Source organism: Mus caroli, chromosome X (assembly GCF_900094665.2).
Source record: "Mus caroli chromosome X, CAROLI_EIJ_v1.1, whole genome shotgun sequence".
NCBI classification, from domain to species: Eukaryota; Metazoa; Chordata; class Mammalia; order Rodentia; family Muridae; genus Mus; species Mus caroli.
In genome coordinates, this window is record NC_034589.1 from 139,944,238 (window position 1) to 139,960,755 (window position 16,518).

Genomic DNA, 16,518 nt, shown 5'->3' on the forward strand with positions numbered 1-16,518 from the left:
TGAACCCACACACCTATGGTCACTTGATCTTCGACAAGGGAGCTAAAACCATCCAGTGGAAAAAAGACAGCATTTTCAACAAATGGTGCTTGCACAACTGGCGGTAGAAGAATGCAAATTTATCCATTCTTATCTCCTTGTACTAAGGTCAAGTCTAAGTGGATCAAGGAACTCCACATAAAACCAGAGACACTGAAACTTATAGAGGAGAAAGTTGAGAAAAGCCTCGAAGATATGGGCATAGGGGAAAAATTCCTGAATAGAACAGCAATGGTTTGTGTTGTAAGATCGAGATTGACAAATGGGACCTCATAAAATTGCAAAGTTTCTATAAGGCAAAAGACACTGTCAATAAGACAAAAAGACCACCAACAGATTGGGAAAGGATCTTTACCAATCCTAAGTTAGATAGGGGACTAATATCCATTTTATTTTATTTTGAGACAGGATCTCACTTGGTTTCTCAGGCTAGCTTTTTTTTCCCCTTTGTTTTTTGAAACAGGTTTTCTCTATTTCGTAGTCCTGGCTTCACTTTGTTGAACATGCTGGCCCCAAATTTACAGATTTTCTGCCTGCCTCTGCCTCCCAAGTGCTGGGATTAAAAACACGTGCCACTACCTAACACAGCATGTCCTTAAGTTTTTGATCTTCTACCTCCATCTTCCAAGAAGCCAGTATTACACAGAACATGCCAGTTGGAATAATTTTCTTAATTTCTATTTGAGACTGTATATTGCTTACATATACAGATACAACTGATTTTTCTTACATGGGTATTACATTGTGAGCTGCCTGGCGTGGGTTCTGGGAATTGAACTCAGGTCACAGTCTGGAAGAGGAGTACATGCTCTTATACACTGAACCACCTTTGGAGCCCACTGACAATTATTTTAAATGGTTTCATACTCTAATTCTGGCTGGTCTGTAGTTCACTGAGTTACCCAAACCATACTCAAAGTTGTACCAATCAAATTTGTACCTACTACTCAGCCTCCTGAGTACTAGGATTATAGACATAAGGCATCATACTTTGCCATTCATTTCAAGTATTGAAAATAGACTTGTATCCTTGGTATAGACTTATTTGGACATAATATGGCATTTAAAATACTTTATTGGATTTGATTTACTAACATTTTGTTGGGAAATTTTAAATCTTAAGTTCATGAGGGATCATAGTCTAATTATGTTCTTCTAAATTCTCATTAATTTCCTAAGGATCTATCAATTGCTAAGAATAAAGTATTGAAATTCCCATGTAAAGTAGTTTCATATATTTCTCCTAGTCCAGTTATTATATGTTTTTAAAGGAAGAAAACAGATTTATTGAAAATGTTGCAAGGGCATCGCAATGGGCAGCCTTCCCATCCATTTTGAAGCTTTCTTGCTTGGTACATCCACAGAATGGTAGATTGGTCTTTTTATCATTATGTCCCCTTTCATGCATAGTAATTTTCTTTCTTGTAGAGTGTAGATACTCACTTTCTTTTTTGATAACATCAGCATGATGCATTTTTCCTCATCCTTTCAACTTGTTTTGTGTTTGAAGTAAAACTTTTTTAGAAAACATGGAGTTGGTTTTTAAAATCAACATTCTTCAAATCTGTTCTGCCATAGTTTCTTAGTTTTTATGTTTAGAGTATTTGTATTTAGTTATTGATATATTAGTATGTAAGCCTTCCATTTTAAGCATTTAATTTTGTTTTATTCTGTTTCTTTACTGTTTCTTTTTCTTATCTGTGGATTACTTACTTGTACAAGGATTTTTAAAAACTTGTTTACACTATTTTGAATAAAATTATGCCATATAATTGGTTATTTTGGGGATTGAATTTTAATTAAATTTCTCCTTTCCTTTTCCTCCCTTCAAAATCTCACATCCACTCCTCTCTTCTGTCCTTCAGATTCATAGACTTTTTAATTAATTGTTATCACATGTATATATGGGTTATTATATATAATCTAATTACATCCTATTGATATTGATATTTTAGTATTTCAAGTAGAAAATTGAAAACTTGCATCTAAGTTAATTGTTTTATTTTTAAAAACTGGGTATGAGTGTGTGTTTTGTACTGTGACATGTGTGTAGAGGTTAGAGTACAACCTCAGGTGTCCATCCTCACTTCCCATATTGTCTGAGACACTCTCTGGTTTTTTGTTGCTGCCTGTCAAAGTTTGGGTTTTACTGCTGTGAAGAGACACCATGACCAAGGGAAGTCTTATAAAGGACAACATTTAATTGGGGCTGGCTTACAGGTTCAGAGGTTCACTCCATTATCATCCAACTTATGGGTCTGTTGTATGTCTTTAGCTAAATTTGGGGAGTTTTTTTTTTAAAAATTGAATTTGGGGAGCTGTTATTTTTTTCGATTTGTTTTTACATTCTTTCCTATCTCTTTCCAGTGATTTTACTGGATGATTTACATATTTACTTATTCAGTCATTCATTCATTTTTAAAGTGCTTGAAATCTAGTTGGCTTTATACATGTGAGACACGTTCTCTCTCACTGAGCTACATTCTCAGGCAGTATACATTTTCATCTGTTTGATTATAAGCTATCTTTTAATGTTTGAGCCGCTTCTCCAGTTTGTAATTTGCCTTTTTAAAAGAGTGTCATGTAATACAGGCTGGGCTTAAAGTGTCTGTATGCTAGAGGATGGTCTTGAACTTCTGATCTGCTTCTGTCTCTTAAGTGCTAAGATTATATAGGCATGGACTACAATGTCCCTTTTATGTGTTGCTGGGGTCACACCCAGGGCATTGTGCATGCTAGGCAAGCACTCTACCAGCTGAGGTACATTCTTACCTCCTAGGCCTGTTTTGATATCTTTTGAAACTGCCCCCTCCCCCTATTTGGACGCCTTATTCACTTTTTAAAGTTCCTTTTTATTGTTTAAATTAAGTAAATTTTTGGGCTGGAGAGCAGGATCAGTGGTTAAGAGCACTGGCTGCTCTATTCTGAGATCAGTTTCCAGCACTCACATGGTGCCTCACAAACATCTGTAAAGGGATCTGCTGTCCTCTTCTGTAATGCAGGTGTACATACAGCAGAGCATTCATAACTAAAATAAGTAAGTATAATAAACAAGAATAAATTCTTGAAGCACCATCTCACTGTTGCATTCTCACTATATAGTACTAGATTGCACTTAGTCCTCTGTCAACCTCTCAAGTGCTGGGATTATAAATTTGAGCCACCACATTTGTCTAATATGTTTTAGTTAGATCTATTGCTGCTTCTGGCTGTTTCAACTCTCATTGGGTCACTATTGGTGCTACCTAAAAAGTCAAAGCTAATTCTGTATGCTGCCAAATGTTGCTAGGTGGAAGCAAGAGGATGCTGATTGATGTCTTTGATACTTTATCTCTGCTACAGCCATACAAATATGGAAAAACTTACTGCCCAGTGACTATTGAGTTATGTTATAATCTTCCAGTGGATGTAGACATTGTTGTTTTAGTAGATAGTTTACTTCTCTGAACTCCAAACTCTTTTCCCCCGTGGACATGTCTATGGAGGATTGTCTTAATTAGATTAACTGATTCGTGAAAAGACTCAGCCCACTGTGGGAAGTAGCAATCTGTAGGCAAAAGGTCCTGAACTATATAAGAGTGGAGAGGTTGAGTTGAGCACAAACAAGTAAGCAGGTATGCATTCATTTCTCTCTGTTCTTGATTGTGATGTGACTAGCTCCTTTAAATTCCTGCCACCTTGATGGACTGCAACCTGGATTTCAAGTTGAAATGAAGTAATTTCTCTAATACATTACTTTTTGCATTTTATCATAAAAACAGAAATGAAGCTAAGACAACTACTAAATTTAAATTATCTTCTAAAAATGAGAGCAAAGCCCTAATAAGCAATAAAGACTAAAGAGTGAAATCCACAGTCCATAAATGGTGAAGAATGGAAACTGATAGGTTGTATCCAAACAGAAATTAAATCTATAGAAATTAAAGCTTTGAGTATATATACATAGAAAAAAAACTACTGGAAAGTTTAGAGTGAAAATTTTGTGGAACTTATCAGCAAGAGTAAATAGGATGTGAATTAAGAGCCCTAAGGCTTTACAATATTATTGTTTGCAGTACTTTTTCTTGATACTTTCCTTAAAGCATTTACCTTCCTTTGGTTAATTTTGGCTGTACTACATTTAATCCATATTTGGGAGTTTAGTTTATTTTTATTGTTGCTATGACAATATCTGAACTAAAATCAACAAGAAAAGAAGGGTTTATTTTGACATATAATTTGAGAGTACAGGCCATCGTGTGGTGAGGCCATCATGGTGGACTATCTAGTTTAATTTCTGTTACTATTGGAGAACACTCTAACAAAAAGCAATTTATGGGATAATGGATTTAGCTTACAATTCCAGGTTATAGCTCATCATTGTGAGTAAGACAAGTCAAGAGTTTGCACTTCTATAGTCAAACCCAGAGAGAGTAAATTCATGCATAACCGCTTGCTTGAACTCAGCTTCAGTAGTTCTTAACCCACATAGGAGTCACATGCCAGATAGCCTGCATATCATATATTTACATTATGATTCATAACAGTAGCAAAGTTACACTTTTGAAGTAGCAATGGGTCCTCTGAAAGAACAACAGCCATTTCTGTGAAGCATTCCATATTAAAAAAAGGAAAAAGGACCTGGAATGCTTCACAGATTTGCGTGTCATCCTTGCACAGGGGCCATGCTAATCTTCTCTGTATTGTTCCAATTTTAGTATATGTGCTGCCGAAGCACGCACATGAAACCACAGTTTTCACAATCTATGCCACCAGTTGTTGTTTTTTGTTCTTCCACAAGATCCCTGTTCTCATCCTTACCTTCTGCTATATGCCTTCATATGAGTAACTGGGAAAATGAATGGCTTTGAAATTTTTTTAGGTTAGTTGGCTATTCAATTTTTGATTTTCTTGATATTTGAAATGGACCGTACATTAATATTCATAAATGAAAAATAAGTTGGCTGGGTAGAAAAATTAATTTATAAAAATTTCTTTCTATATATTTTGTTCTTTTGTCTTCTGGTTGATACATCAGAAGTTTAGGCCAGGTGTGAGGCAAAGCATATGCCTTTATTACCAGCACATGGAAAGCAGAGGTGTTCCTTCTAACTAAAGAATTTAGTATACCTGTTTTGTACAGCTTTATTCTTTTCTCACATGAAACTAACTTTCTAAGACTATTGTTTCTTCCTCTAAATATTTCTTTAAAATAAAGTATAAGGAGAGTTAAAGTTATCTGTTTCTCAAAAATAAAACCTATGTAGTTCTTCAGGACAATTTTTCTCATTGAACCATGGATATAATAGTAATATTTAGTATTTTGTCAGAAATAGATCATATCAGCTTTTTAAAAATCCTTCTATATTAAGTGTTATATATTTATATTTATTTGTGCTAATAAAAATGTGTGGCTTAATTAGTCTTTTGTGTATATATATATATCAACATGAAATGAGAAAAATAACTATTTCTAGTCCTCTATAATCTTGACAAAGATTCATCTACATTTTTGTATATATCAGTAGTTTATTTTTGTGAATTGTTCTATTATAAACAATATCAAACTTCAATTCTCTATTTTCTTGTGTTTTTCTAATTTTTGGGTCTTTTTTTATACTTAGGATTAGTTCTGATTTGGATAATGCTACTGTTAAACGTTCTGTGTATTTTCTGGTAGACAAATATACTTATTTCTCTTACATTTGTAACTAGATGTGGGATTGCTGGGTCATAGGATAAATGTATATTTAGCTACACTGATTATGTTGGAAAGTATTCTAAAGCTTTTATATGAAAAAGTAACCATTCTTATCAGCAGTACATGAGACTTATGTTGCTCTGTAGCCTTACAAACACTATTTATTGCAATTCTCTTAAATTCCAGCTATTGTTATAGGTGTGTTATGGTAATATTTATTTGGTTGAGGGAATGCATACCACAGTGGAAACCTGTGGAAATCAGAGGACAACTTATTGGGGTGTTGCTTCTTTTCCTCTATCATGCGAGTTCTGGGGATCAAATTTAATTCATCAGGCATATATATAGTTGCTATGTTTATGTTTGTAATTTAAAAAGTAATCTCTAAGGACACATTTTGAATACACATACACATCACATATGTTGTTACGACATTTTCATTTTTATACATGTATATAATACATTTCCATTATTCCTCCACCTACAACCCTTTCTTATCCCACTTTTATTCCTGAAAGTACAAGAGTGCAATAGCTGTAGCTGTTGGGAAGAAAATATTCTGCAACACTTCAGTTCTTACTTCTTGCATTCTTTCTGCCCCTTTTCTACAGTGTCTTCTGAGCCTTGAGGGGAGTAATATAGATGTCCTATTTAGTGATAAGCTCTCAGAAGCTCATTATTATCGGCACTTTCACCAGTTATAAGTCTTTGTAGCAACTACCAACCACTGCAAAAACAAGTCTGTCTGACCACAGCTAACTGCAGCCAATATCTGTGGATAGAAACAGATATCTAGAAGATAATTTGACAGGCACATCATGTCCAGTGATCAAAACAACAGCAGTAGCTTTCCTTCTATATGACTTCCCCAGCCACGGGCTTTTGACCAGGTTTCCAATACCAAATGTAATTTCCTTCACATGGCATAGGCCTCAAGTCCAATCAGACAGCTGTTGGTTATACCCCATAATAGAACTGCTGCTCTTGCACCAGTTGCCATGTCTTACGTGGCTATGCAACAGTGTGGCATGCAGGTTCAAACTAAAGGATATTCTAGAAAATATGAGTATTAACGACATATCTCCCACAGCAGCTGTTTAGTTTCTTGAAGCTCTATAAAAGATAGCCAGCACAGAGGGGACTTCCAGTTCAGTTACAGCTTGATTTCCCTACCAGAGAATGTGGAATCTTCAGCAGCTCTGATTCCAGCACTTGATATTGAAGACAGGATCCCTGGGGCAAGCTGCCTAGCCAGACTAGCCAAATCTGCAAGCTCTGGGTTCAATTGAGAACCTGACTCAATCCATAATAAGGTGAAGAGCAATGAAGGAAGATGGATGACATTACACTTTGGCTTCCATACCTACACCCACATGTGTGCCCATACAGGTGAACATGCATACATATGCACACCACATCCATATAAGTAAAATTTAAACTATTCTTGAGATGATGTATTTAATGGCAAGTGTGCATTACCACATCTGCCAAAACACTGTTAACATGTAATGAAAAAGTCTTGAGTAAGATATACTTGTTGTAATAATGTCAGTAATACGGTTGATATAGCTATTGGATAATAGAGAGAGTCTAGTTGGTTTACAAAGTAGAAAAAAAGTTTAACAATGATGTTGTTTGAAATAGCCAATTGTATCTTAACATGAATTTTGCTGTTATAATAATAGGTATTATTACTATACTCTTTACAGCCTGTATCCCAACCAATTGGAGCTGAACAACAAGCAACTCTTCAAAATCCAGATTTTGTTCGAAGGTAAGTATCATAACCTTAGTACCTGGAAATCAGTGGTGGCATGCTGCTGTATGTCCTTGTATGCTTAGAGTACCTTGAATAAAGCGAGTTTTAAACTTCTTATATTTGTGCAAGATTAATAAAATTGGGATGAATTTACTTTATTTTAATCTTTATAGTAATCATGTAGATTGTGAAGTTACTGACATTTTATTATTTTGTTTATAGTATTTTGTTGTACAAACTAAGTGAAAAATTATGTAAAGTAAAATTTCAGCTAATCTTACAAAATAAATGTAGCAAGATATGTAATTGGTGGTGGTTTTAAATAGTCTATGTTATTCAGGTTGGGTAATTTCTCTTAGTTTTCCAAATTCTCAATCTCTCTCTTTCTCCTTCCTTCCTTCCTTCCTTCCTTCCTTCCTTCCTTCCTTCCTTCCTTCCTCCCCCCTCCCTCCCCCTCTTTCTTTCTTATGTCCTCTTTATTCCACCATTTCCCCTTCAATAAAGTTTTGTTTCTGTGATTCTATGTTTAGTTCTATAATTTCCATTTGCTTCTTTTTTAATCTTTTATTTCTCATTGCCTTTTTTTTTTCTCATTTGCTTCAAATGCAGTTGCAATTGCCTATTGAAGATTTTGTTTTGTTTTGTCCTTTTCATTACTGGGAATGGAACCCAGTAATAAGCATATGTTCTTGCATATGCTAGGCAAGCACTTTACCATTAAGTCCATCTTACTTAGGGTTTTATTACTGTGGACAGACATCATGACCAAGGCAACTCTTATAAAGGACAGCATTTAATTAGATCTTGCTTACAGTTTCAGAGATTTAGTCCATTATCATCATGGCAGGAAGCATGGCAGTATGCAGGCAGGCATAATGCTGGAGGAGCTGAGAGTTCTACATCTTGATCTGAAGGTAGCCAGAAGACTGGCTTCCACAGGCCACCAGGAGGAGAGTCTAATTCCTCCCTGGGCAGAGTTAGAGCATCTGAAACCTCAATGCCCACCCCCACAGTGATACATTTCCTCCAACAAAGCCACACCTACTCTATTAAGGCCACACCTCCTAATAGTGCCACTCTCTATAGGCTAAGCACTCAAGCACATGAGTCTATGCTAACCAACCCTGTCTAAACCACTGCACAGTTCTTTGCTGAAGTTTGCTTCTCATTTCTTTCTTTTTAAAAATGTGCATACTAGATATGTGCCCTATCACTGAACTATACCCCAGCCTACTAAAATATTTTGATTATGGCTTGTCTTATAATTCCAATATCTGATTTATCTTGGATGTTTATACCTGTTGATTGTCTTTCTGCATTCAAGTTGTGGTTTTCCTGTTTTTGTTTTGTCTGTTGGTTGCTTTTTGTTTTTGTTTTGGTATGACAAGTATTTTCATTTATATATTTAGGTATTATATAAGGATATTTTGGATTGTGATTAAATCTTCTATTTTAGTAGGCATTCCCTGCATTCAGGTGCAAAGTTCTGACCCATTCTTATGGGCTAGAATTTTTTAATGAAAATTTAGTTTTAGAGTCCTTACACTATTCCAGTCTGCTTTGTTCACCATGCATCATTTGATACCACCATAATTCCAAAGGCTAGAGCTTTTCTCTAGGCCAGCTTCCTAATCCACACTTTATTGATGAAGCTTCTCCCGGGTTCTACAGGAGAAGAGTTTCTTTTTGGCTAATGGACTAGAGTCAGGAGATATTAGGTTTGAGTTACTTATGTCTATACTGGGATATACAAGAGTGAGCCTGATAGTCTTCTGTTACTCTAATTAGGAGATGTCAAGCTGCTGGGGGGTTTTCAAGTCTTTGAGGTTCTTGACCAGTCTTAGTGTTCACCTTTTCAATCTTGGTTGCCTTCCTTTTATTGTCTAGTTTATTATTTCTAGAATTTTAAAGTTGTACTTGGGGAAAATGAACAAGAAAAGTTGAGTGTTTGTTACCTTGTTCCAAAAACTAGTGTAATTTCTTAGATTTATTTATTTTATTTTATTATGTATATAAGTGTTCTGTGTGTATGTTTTTGCACCACATGTGTGCCTGGTAGCCATAGGGGTCAGAAGAAAGAATTAGATCCACTGAAAATAGAATTAAAAATACTTGTGAACTGTGGCTTCACATGTGAATACTTGGAATTGAAATCAGGTCCTCTGCAAAAGTAATAAGTGCTTTTAACCACTGAACCATCGCTCAAGCCTTAAGCTAGTATTTTAAGGAAACTTTTGAATGTGTATAGTATTATGTCATGAGCTAAAATTGTATCTCCTTTTATCCTCTAGTGGTTATTATTTATTACTATCATTTCTCTATATTTTAAGAACTCCAGGAGAAGTGGTTATTGGGGGGTTGTGCTAGGAACAGAACCCAACCCTTGTACATGCTTCACAAGACTGGACCACTGAGCTATTTATACCCTTAGCCCTTGCAAGCATTATGTGTAAACATTTCACCACTTGTACTTATGAGTATTCTTTTATATGCAAACAGAATAATTTAGCTTTGGGGGTTTATCTCTTTTTGTATATATCTACAGAGATGATTCACTGGGAATTTTTAGAAGAAAGGACTCACCAAAAATAATTTAAAAGATATTTTTAAAAGGTCTATTGGTACTTATATTTGAAATTAGGTATTAAATAAAATGATGTGCTTTTCCCTGAAGACCATTTCTCCCACTCTCAGCATTTGTTAGTTACCTATATATAGTTCTTTGACTGGGGTTGAGGCATCTTGAGTGGCACCCCACTGTACCCCCTATCTGTCCACCTTGGCATGTCTATTGTTTTGTTGTCCTATTTAGCTCATGTTTAGACAGTCATATTAGTGGACTTTATGGCGGTAGCTTCAGACATTACTCAGAAACACCATCTCACTGCCAACGCTCTTAGAATCTTTTCTTCCCCTATTCCACAATGTTCCCTCAGCCTTAGGTGCGGGCATGTTTTGAAGATATAGCCATTGGGACTGGGCTCCACAACTCTGTATTTTGATTGCTTGTGGTTTTCTATAATGGGCTCTGTTGCAGAGAGAAATTTTCCTTGATGAGAGTGAAGACCACACTTCTCTGTGGGCATAAAGACAGTGTTTATGATTGCTGTTAGTGATTATGCTGGTTTAGGAAATTAGTGGTTGTACTTTCTCTTCTTAAGACTCATGGCGCCGGGCGTGGTGGCACACACCTTTAATCCCAGCACTTGGGAGGCAGAGGCAGGTGGATTTCTGAGTTCGAGGCCAGCCTGGTCTACAAAGTGAGTTCCAGGACAAGCCAGGGCTACACAGAGAAACCCTGTCTCAAAAAAACCAAAAAAAAAAAAAAAAAAAGACTCATGGCTTCATTAGCACTGCCTTTTTTTATATTATTTTATTTGAACTTATAAAATAGCTATAACTAGCCACTGTTAAACCTGTTAAACCATTTTTATATCATTCATTTTCATCACTTGCTTTACCTTCTGCATTATTCCTGTCTCCTATACTTAATCTGCTTATTCTTTGCTGAGATAAATCTCCTTTTTGAAATAAGAAGGTATATTCATGTGGATGCTTACAGCCAACCATTGGACTTATCACAGGGACCCCAATGGAGGAGTTAGGGAAAGGACTGAAGGAGCTGAAGGGGCATTATCTGGCATCAATGGGAGGGGAGGCTCTTGGTCCTATGAAGGCTTTATGCCCCAGTGTAGAGGAATGCTAGGGCTATGAGTTGGGAGTGGGTAGGTGGGAGGAGAAGCACTCTCATAGAAGCAAAGTAAGGGAGATGGGATAGGGGCTTACAGAGGGGAAACCGGAAAAAGGGATACCATTTGAAATGTAAACAAATAAAATATCCAATTAAAGATAAATAAAATGTATATTCATTTTAGAAACTTCATTTGAATATATTAGTAAAGTAATCTCCAAATAAGAAAAAAAAAACTGATCAAGATTGTCTCCCCTGCCCCACCTGGGGATACATCCTATATACAACCACCAAACTCAGACACTATTGCATATGCCAAAAGATTTTGCTGACAGGACCCTGATATGGCTATCTCTTGTGAGGCTATGCTAGTGCCTGGCAAATGCAGAAGTGGATGCTCACAGTCATCTATTGGATGGAACACAGGGCCCCTAATGGAGGAGCTAGAGAAAGTACCCAAGGAGCTAAAGAAGTCTGTAACTCTATAGGAGGAACAACAATATGAACTAACAAGTACCCCCCAGAGCTCATGTCTCCAACTGCATATGTAGCAGAGGATGGCCTAGTCGTCCATAAATGGGAGGAGAGGCCCTTGGTCTTGCGAAGATCATGTGCCCCAGTACAGGGGAATGCCAGGGCCAGGAAGTTGGAGTGGGTGTGTTGGGGAGCAGGGCATGGGGAGGGTATAGGGGGCTTTGGGGATAGCATTTGAAATGTAAATGAAGAAAATATCTAATAAAAAATAAATTAAAAAAGATTGTCTCCCAAATTAAAATAAGAATATTCCTTGATAAAAGATTTCATAGTGGCCTATGACTGACATTGTTTTTCTTTCATTCATATTCCTGTGATTAAAAATGTATAAATGATAAGTATAAATGGCAAGTATAAATGATAAGATTTTTTTTTAGTATAGAATAGAGTTTATTTAAGGCATAGGGAGGGGAGTTAAGAGAGTAGTAGAGGCAGAGAGAAGGAGAAAGAAGTAGAGGCAGGCCATGACCACGTGGAGAGAGGGGGGAAGGGACAAAGAGGGCAAGATGTAAGAGAGAGGCAAGAGAGGATATGTCATTTTTATAACTTCCAAAACCACCTTTATTGAAATATAATTTGTGGGACTGGAGAGATGGTTCAGCAGTTATGAGCACTAGGTCCTCTTTCAGAGGAAAAGGGTTCAATTCCCAGCCCCTACATGGTAGCGACAACCATGTGTAACTCCAGTCCCAGAGGATCAGACACCCCTTTCTGGCCTGTATGGGCACTACCATACACATGGTGTACACAGACATGCGTGCAAGCCTAACATCCACCCATATAAAATAAGAAAAAAATGTTTAAGAAAAAATACAATGTATTTATCATAAAATTTACCTATTTAACTTGTACAATACAGTGGTATTATGTGTATTCACAGTTATATAACCATAACATTTAAAAACATATTACATGGATTGATTTTTAAGTTTATAATTTTATCATCTTAAGTTTTCTTTAGATTTTATGATTAAGATTGGAATGAGTTCCTTTTTTTTACTTAGTAGCTTGAATCAAGATGTGACATCTGTGAAAGAAAACACCAATAACCCTGATACCCCAAGTGGAAATGGCAAACAGGATCGGAACAAACAACGAAGAGCCTCCTGTCCCCGGCCAGAGAAGGGGACTAAATTCCAGCTTACTGTCCTTCAGGTCAGTGTGTATGTATGACTGGATTAGAGTGTATGTAGAAGTGCCGCAGACCCTCTGGGTCCCGTGCCTGCGTAAAACGGTTCTCTAGAGTAGGTGGGCAAAGCTTAGGATGGAGTGAGAGACAGACACACACACAAGAGAGGTGTTGAATCTGAATGTAATTTTCTGGTGGAGACTCAGACCTTTTATAATACAGAGTAACAGAATAGGGCACATTGAAGTTTTCCAGGTGCAAGAGGAGTGACTTCAAAAGGAACCAGATAAAGGTTTACTTTAGAGATTATCACCCTGCCTAGGATCAGCCCTGTGCCAGGCAAGAGTTTCACACTTTTAATGTTAATTGGGCATTAACATTAGGGGGGTATTAACTCTTTCCTGGCCTCAGGAATAAAGTAGTGTCAAGGACCTTGGAATTCTTAGGTCTTGTTAATTCTTATCTATGTCTGGAGAATTCCCATTTATCAGTATAGTATATTAATTTGCTGTTGGCATGGAATGTAGTCTGTAATAAGAATTTCTATCTCAGTGAGAATTCCAGTCTCTTTCTGCAGATAACTGAGCTAATGGCTAGTGCTTTATTGTTTTATTGCCTGAGTAATTAGTTACTGAATAGGTTAAGCTCCTTGCTGCTATCTGGGACCTTAGAACACTGGGAAAGGCTTTAGCTATGTTAGAATTCAATCTTAAAAAGGCATTACATTAAGGTAATACTAAATAGAGTGCACGTGAATCCATACACTAGGCTAATTCAGGGATGGAAGATTGATTTTATGGTTTATAAGGATTATGGGAGAAAAGTGCCAGACCCCAGGAAGAGAGTTTCCTTGAAACTCATTGCTTCATCGGTCAGCTTCCTAGCTTTCGCTATGTCAAACTGACTCAACCTAAGTACGTGGCATAGAAGTCCTGGAGACTCAGAAAGGAACAATGCTGTGGAAGTAAATGCAGACTATTGTAAAGCACTCTATAAACTAATTTCTCCTTTATTCAGAATTTCTGAAAAGAAAATATAGGTATTAAACTTGGAAATTGGGCTGGCGAGATGGCTCAACAGTTAAGAGTACTGACTGCTCTTCCAGAGGCCCTGAGTTCAAATCCTAGCAACCACATGATGGCTCACAACCATCTGTAATGGGATCCAACACCCTCTTCTGGTGTGTCTTAAGACAGCTATAATGTACTCATACATAAAATTAAAAAAAAAAGATTTAAACTTGGAAATTGTAAGAGAAATATAACGAAGAACATAAAATTCTTATAATCACTAATCAGAGCTTATTTCTTTTATCTTTTTTCTATATATATGTGCAATATTCACATTTTAACATTGTGCAAATAATGTTAGCAAATAATAGAGCACATAATGTTAGCCAAAAATATATTGACTTATTTTATGATAGGTATCCTTTTTTTTGTATTTTTTTCATTTATTTATTTATTATTTATTTTTTGTCCCAAGCATTCTCCACCCGTTCTTTCTCTCCTCCCAGTCCCACCCTTACAAATCCCTCCCACCATTACCCCCTCACCTTCTCAGAGAAGGGGAAGCCCCCCTTTATGTACCACCCCACCCTGGGACATCCAGTTGTCATAAGCCTAAGCACCTCTTCTCCCCCTAGGGCCCAAGTAGATAGTCCAGTTAGGGGAAGGGGATCCAATGACAGGCAACTGAGTCAGGGACAACCTCTGCTCCAATTGTTAGGGGACCCACATGAAGACTAAGCTGCACATCTGCTACATGTGTACAGGAAGGCCTAGTATAGCCCCCGCATGGCCTTTGGTTGGTGGTTTAGTCTTTGTGAGCCCCCATGGGTCCAGATTAGTTGACTCTACAACTCTTCTTGTGGTGTCCCTGACTCCCCCAGGTCACTCAATTCTACCCCACCCACCCACACACACTAATACCACCAAAATCAAAATAACAGGCATTAATAATCATTGGTTATTAATATCTTATTTTCATCAAGGTCCTCCAAATATCCTCTATAGTAGTATTCCCATCTTTACAAATAAAGATGCTCAAGACCAGAGGAATCATTTGCATTAAATCATTCGACTATCAAATGCTAGAGTCAGATCTGAAGCCAGATCAGACTTTAAAGCCTATATCTCTAACCAATATATGTTTTAGATTCATTTTTAAAACCTGTATACAATTTTATATTCTTTCTTTTTGAAAGCTCAATATATTGTGGACGTGTTTCTAATGCCAGTAAATAATTTGAATAATATATTTTAAATACATAGTCCCTTGTACAGAGATATAATTTAATCATCCCTTTTCCTGTTCTTCTTTAGGTTTGTTCTGTAACTGTTGCTGAATATGTTGTATGTGAACTTACCTAGTTACTCCCTGTAAAATGTGATTTTATTTTCGTTTTTATTATTTTTACACAGGGTCTGATAATAGCCAAGGCTTGCCTCAAACTTTTTTTTTCTTCTCTCAAACTTATTTTATAGCCAAGGATAACCTTAAATTTCTAATCGTCCTCTCTTCACTTCCCAAATACTGAGGTTACAGATGTGAACCTCTGTGGTGCTGAGGATGGTACTAGGGCTTTGTGCATGCTAGGCAAGCACTCTACCAGCTGTGTTTCATCCTCAGCCAAGATGGCTTCACTTAGACTCATTAAATGTGTGTACTTAGGTCTCAGTCTCTGGAGACAACATGGTGGAGTGTCAGCTGGAAACACATAACAACAAGATGGTGACATTCAAGTTTGATGTTGATGGTGACGCACCTGAGGATATCGCTGACTATATGGTAAGTTTAGTGACATAGTACTATTTTTCCCCTAGTGTATTCATTCTCTCTCCTTTTATTCTCTCTCCCCCTTCCTCTCTTCTTTCCATTTTCCCTTCATTCATTCATTTACACTCATCTCTAGATAGGATGTATGGAGGGTTTTTAAAAAATTTGCATAGAGGAAAATTGCTCATAATCAGGGATGTTACTACATTTTCTCTGTTTTTACTGTATTTTCTGAGCAAGTATGATGGCTTTTTTTTAGATTGATGTATTTTAATCTCTGACTGTATGTTAAAATAATATTATAACTTTAAATGATAATCTCATTGTATAGGTGCCTGATTAAATCAGAATCAAGCCACGTAGGTAATTTTAATGTGTCTAACATTCTGCATAAAAGTATTGAAGTTATTCTTCTCAGTACATTAGTTGTTTTAAATGTCTGAATATGCTGTTGTATGTGTATTTACATGTTTGTGTGGGTATGTACATGGAGTACAGAGGACATTGGGTGCTATCCTCAATTGCTCTCCATTTTATTTGTTCATATGTGTGCATGTGGTGTTTGTGTCTGTCGTGTATATGCAAGTGTTTAGGTACATGCATCCATACCCACACCTGCAGAGGTTAGAGGATGACTTTAGGTGTCCTCCTCTGTCATTTTCTAACTTACTCTTTTGAAATAAAATCTCTTCCTAATCCTGATGCTTGAGTGTTTCAGGTAGACTCGCAGCCAGAAAGCCCCAGAAATCTTCCTGTGTTCTCACAGTGCTGAGTTACAGGCTTATTTGAGTCCATGCTAAGCTTGTTATATGGATGCTAGGATCTAAACTCAGGCTCTCATGGTTGCTTAGCAAGCATTTTTAACCACTGAGCAATCTATCTTTTTTTTTTTTTTTTTTTTTTTTTTT

At 36.7% G+C, this 16,518-nt stretch overlaps 1 protein-coding gene and 1 non-coding gene across 8 annotated transcripts in view; one reads left to right on the forward strand and one right to left on the reverse strand.

The window, feature by feature from the left end:
* The window catches only part of Wnk3 (WNK lysine deficient protein kinase 3), a 129,067-nt gene that overhangs the window by 72,516 nt on the left and 40,033 nt on the right, over positions 1-16,518 (forward strand). For 5 of the 7 annotated variants that reach the window (XM_029473228.1, XM_021153288.2, XM_029473232.1 and 2 more), the window contains 3 exons: positions 7,429-7,493; positions 12,708-12,858; positions 15,506-15,622. In XM_029473228.1, coding sequence (XP_029329088.1) covers positions 7,429-7,493; positions 12,708-12,858; positions 15,506-15,622 — 333 coding nt within the window. The remainder of the gene's footprint in view (positions 1-7,428; positions 7,494-12,707; positions 12,859-15,505; positions 15,623-16,518) is intronic. The other 2 variants (XM_029473230.1, XM_029473233.1) reach the window with 1 other exon arrangement.
* LOC115030254 lies at positions 4,654-4,756 on the reverse strand. Its single transcript, XR_003835846.1, has one exon. It is a non-coding gene; the product is annotated as a U6 spliceosomal RNA (small nuclear RNA).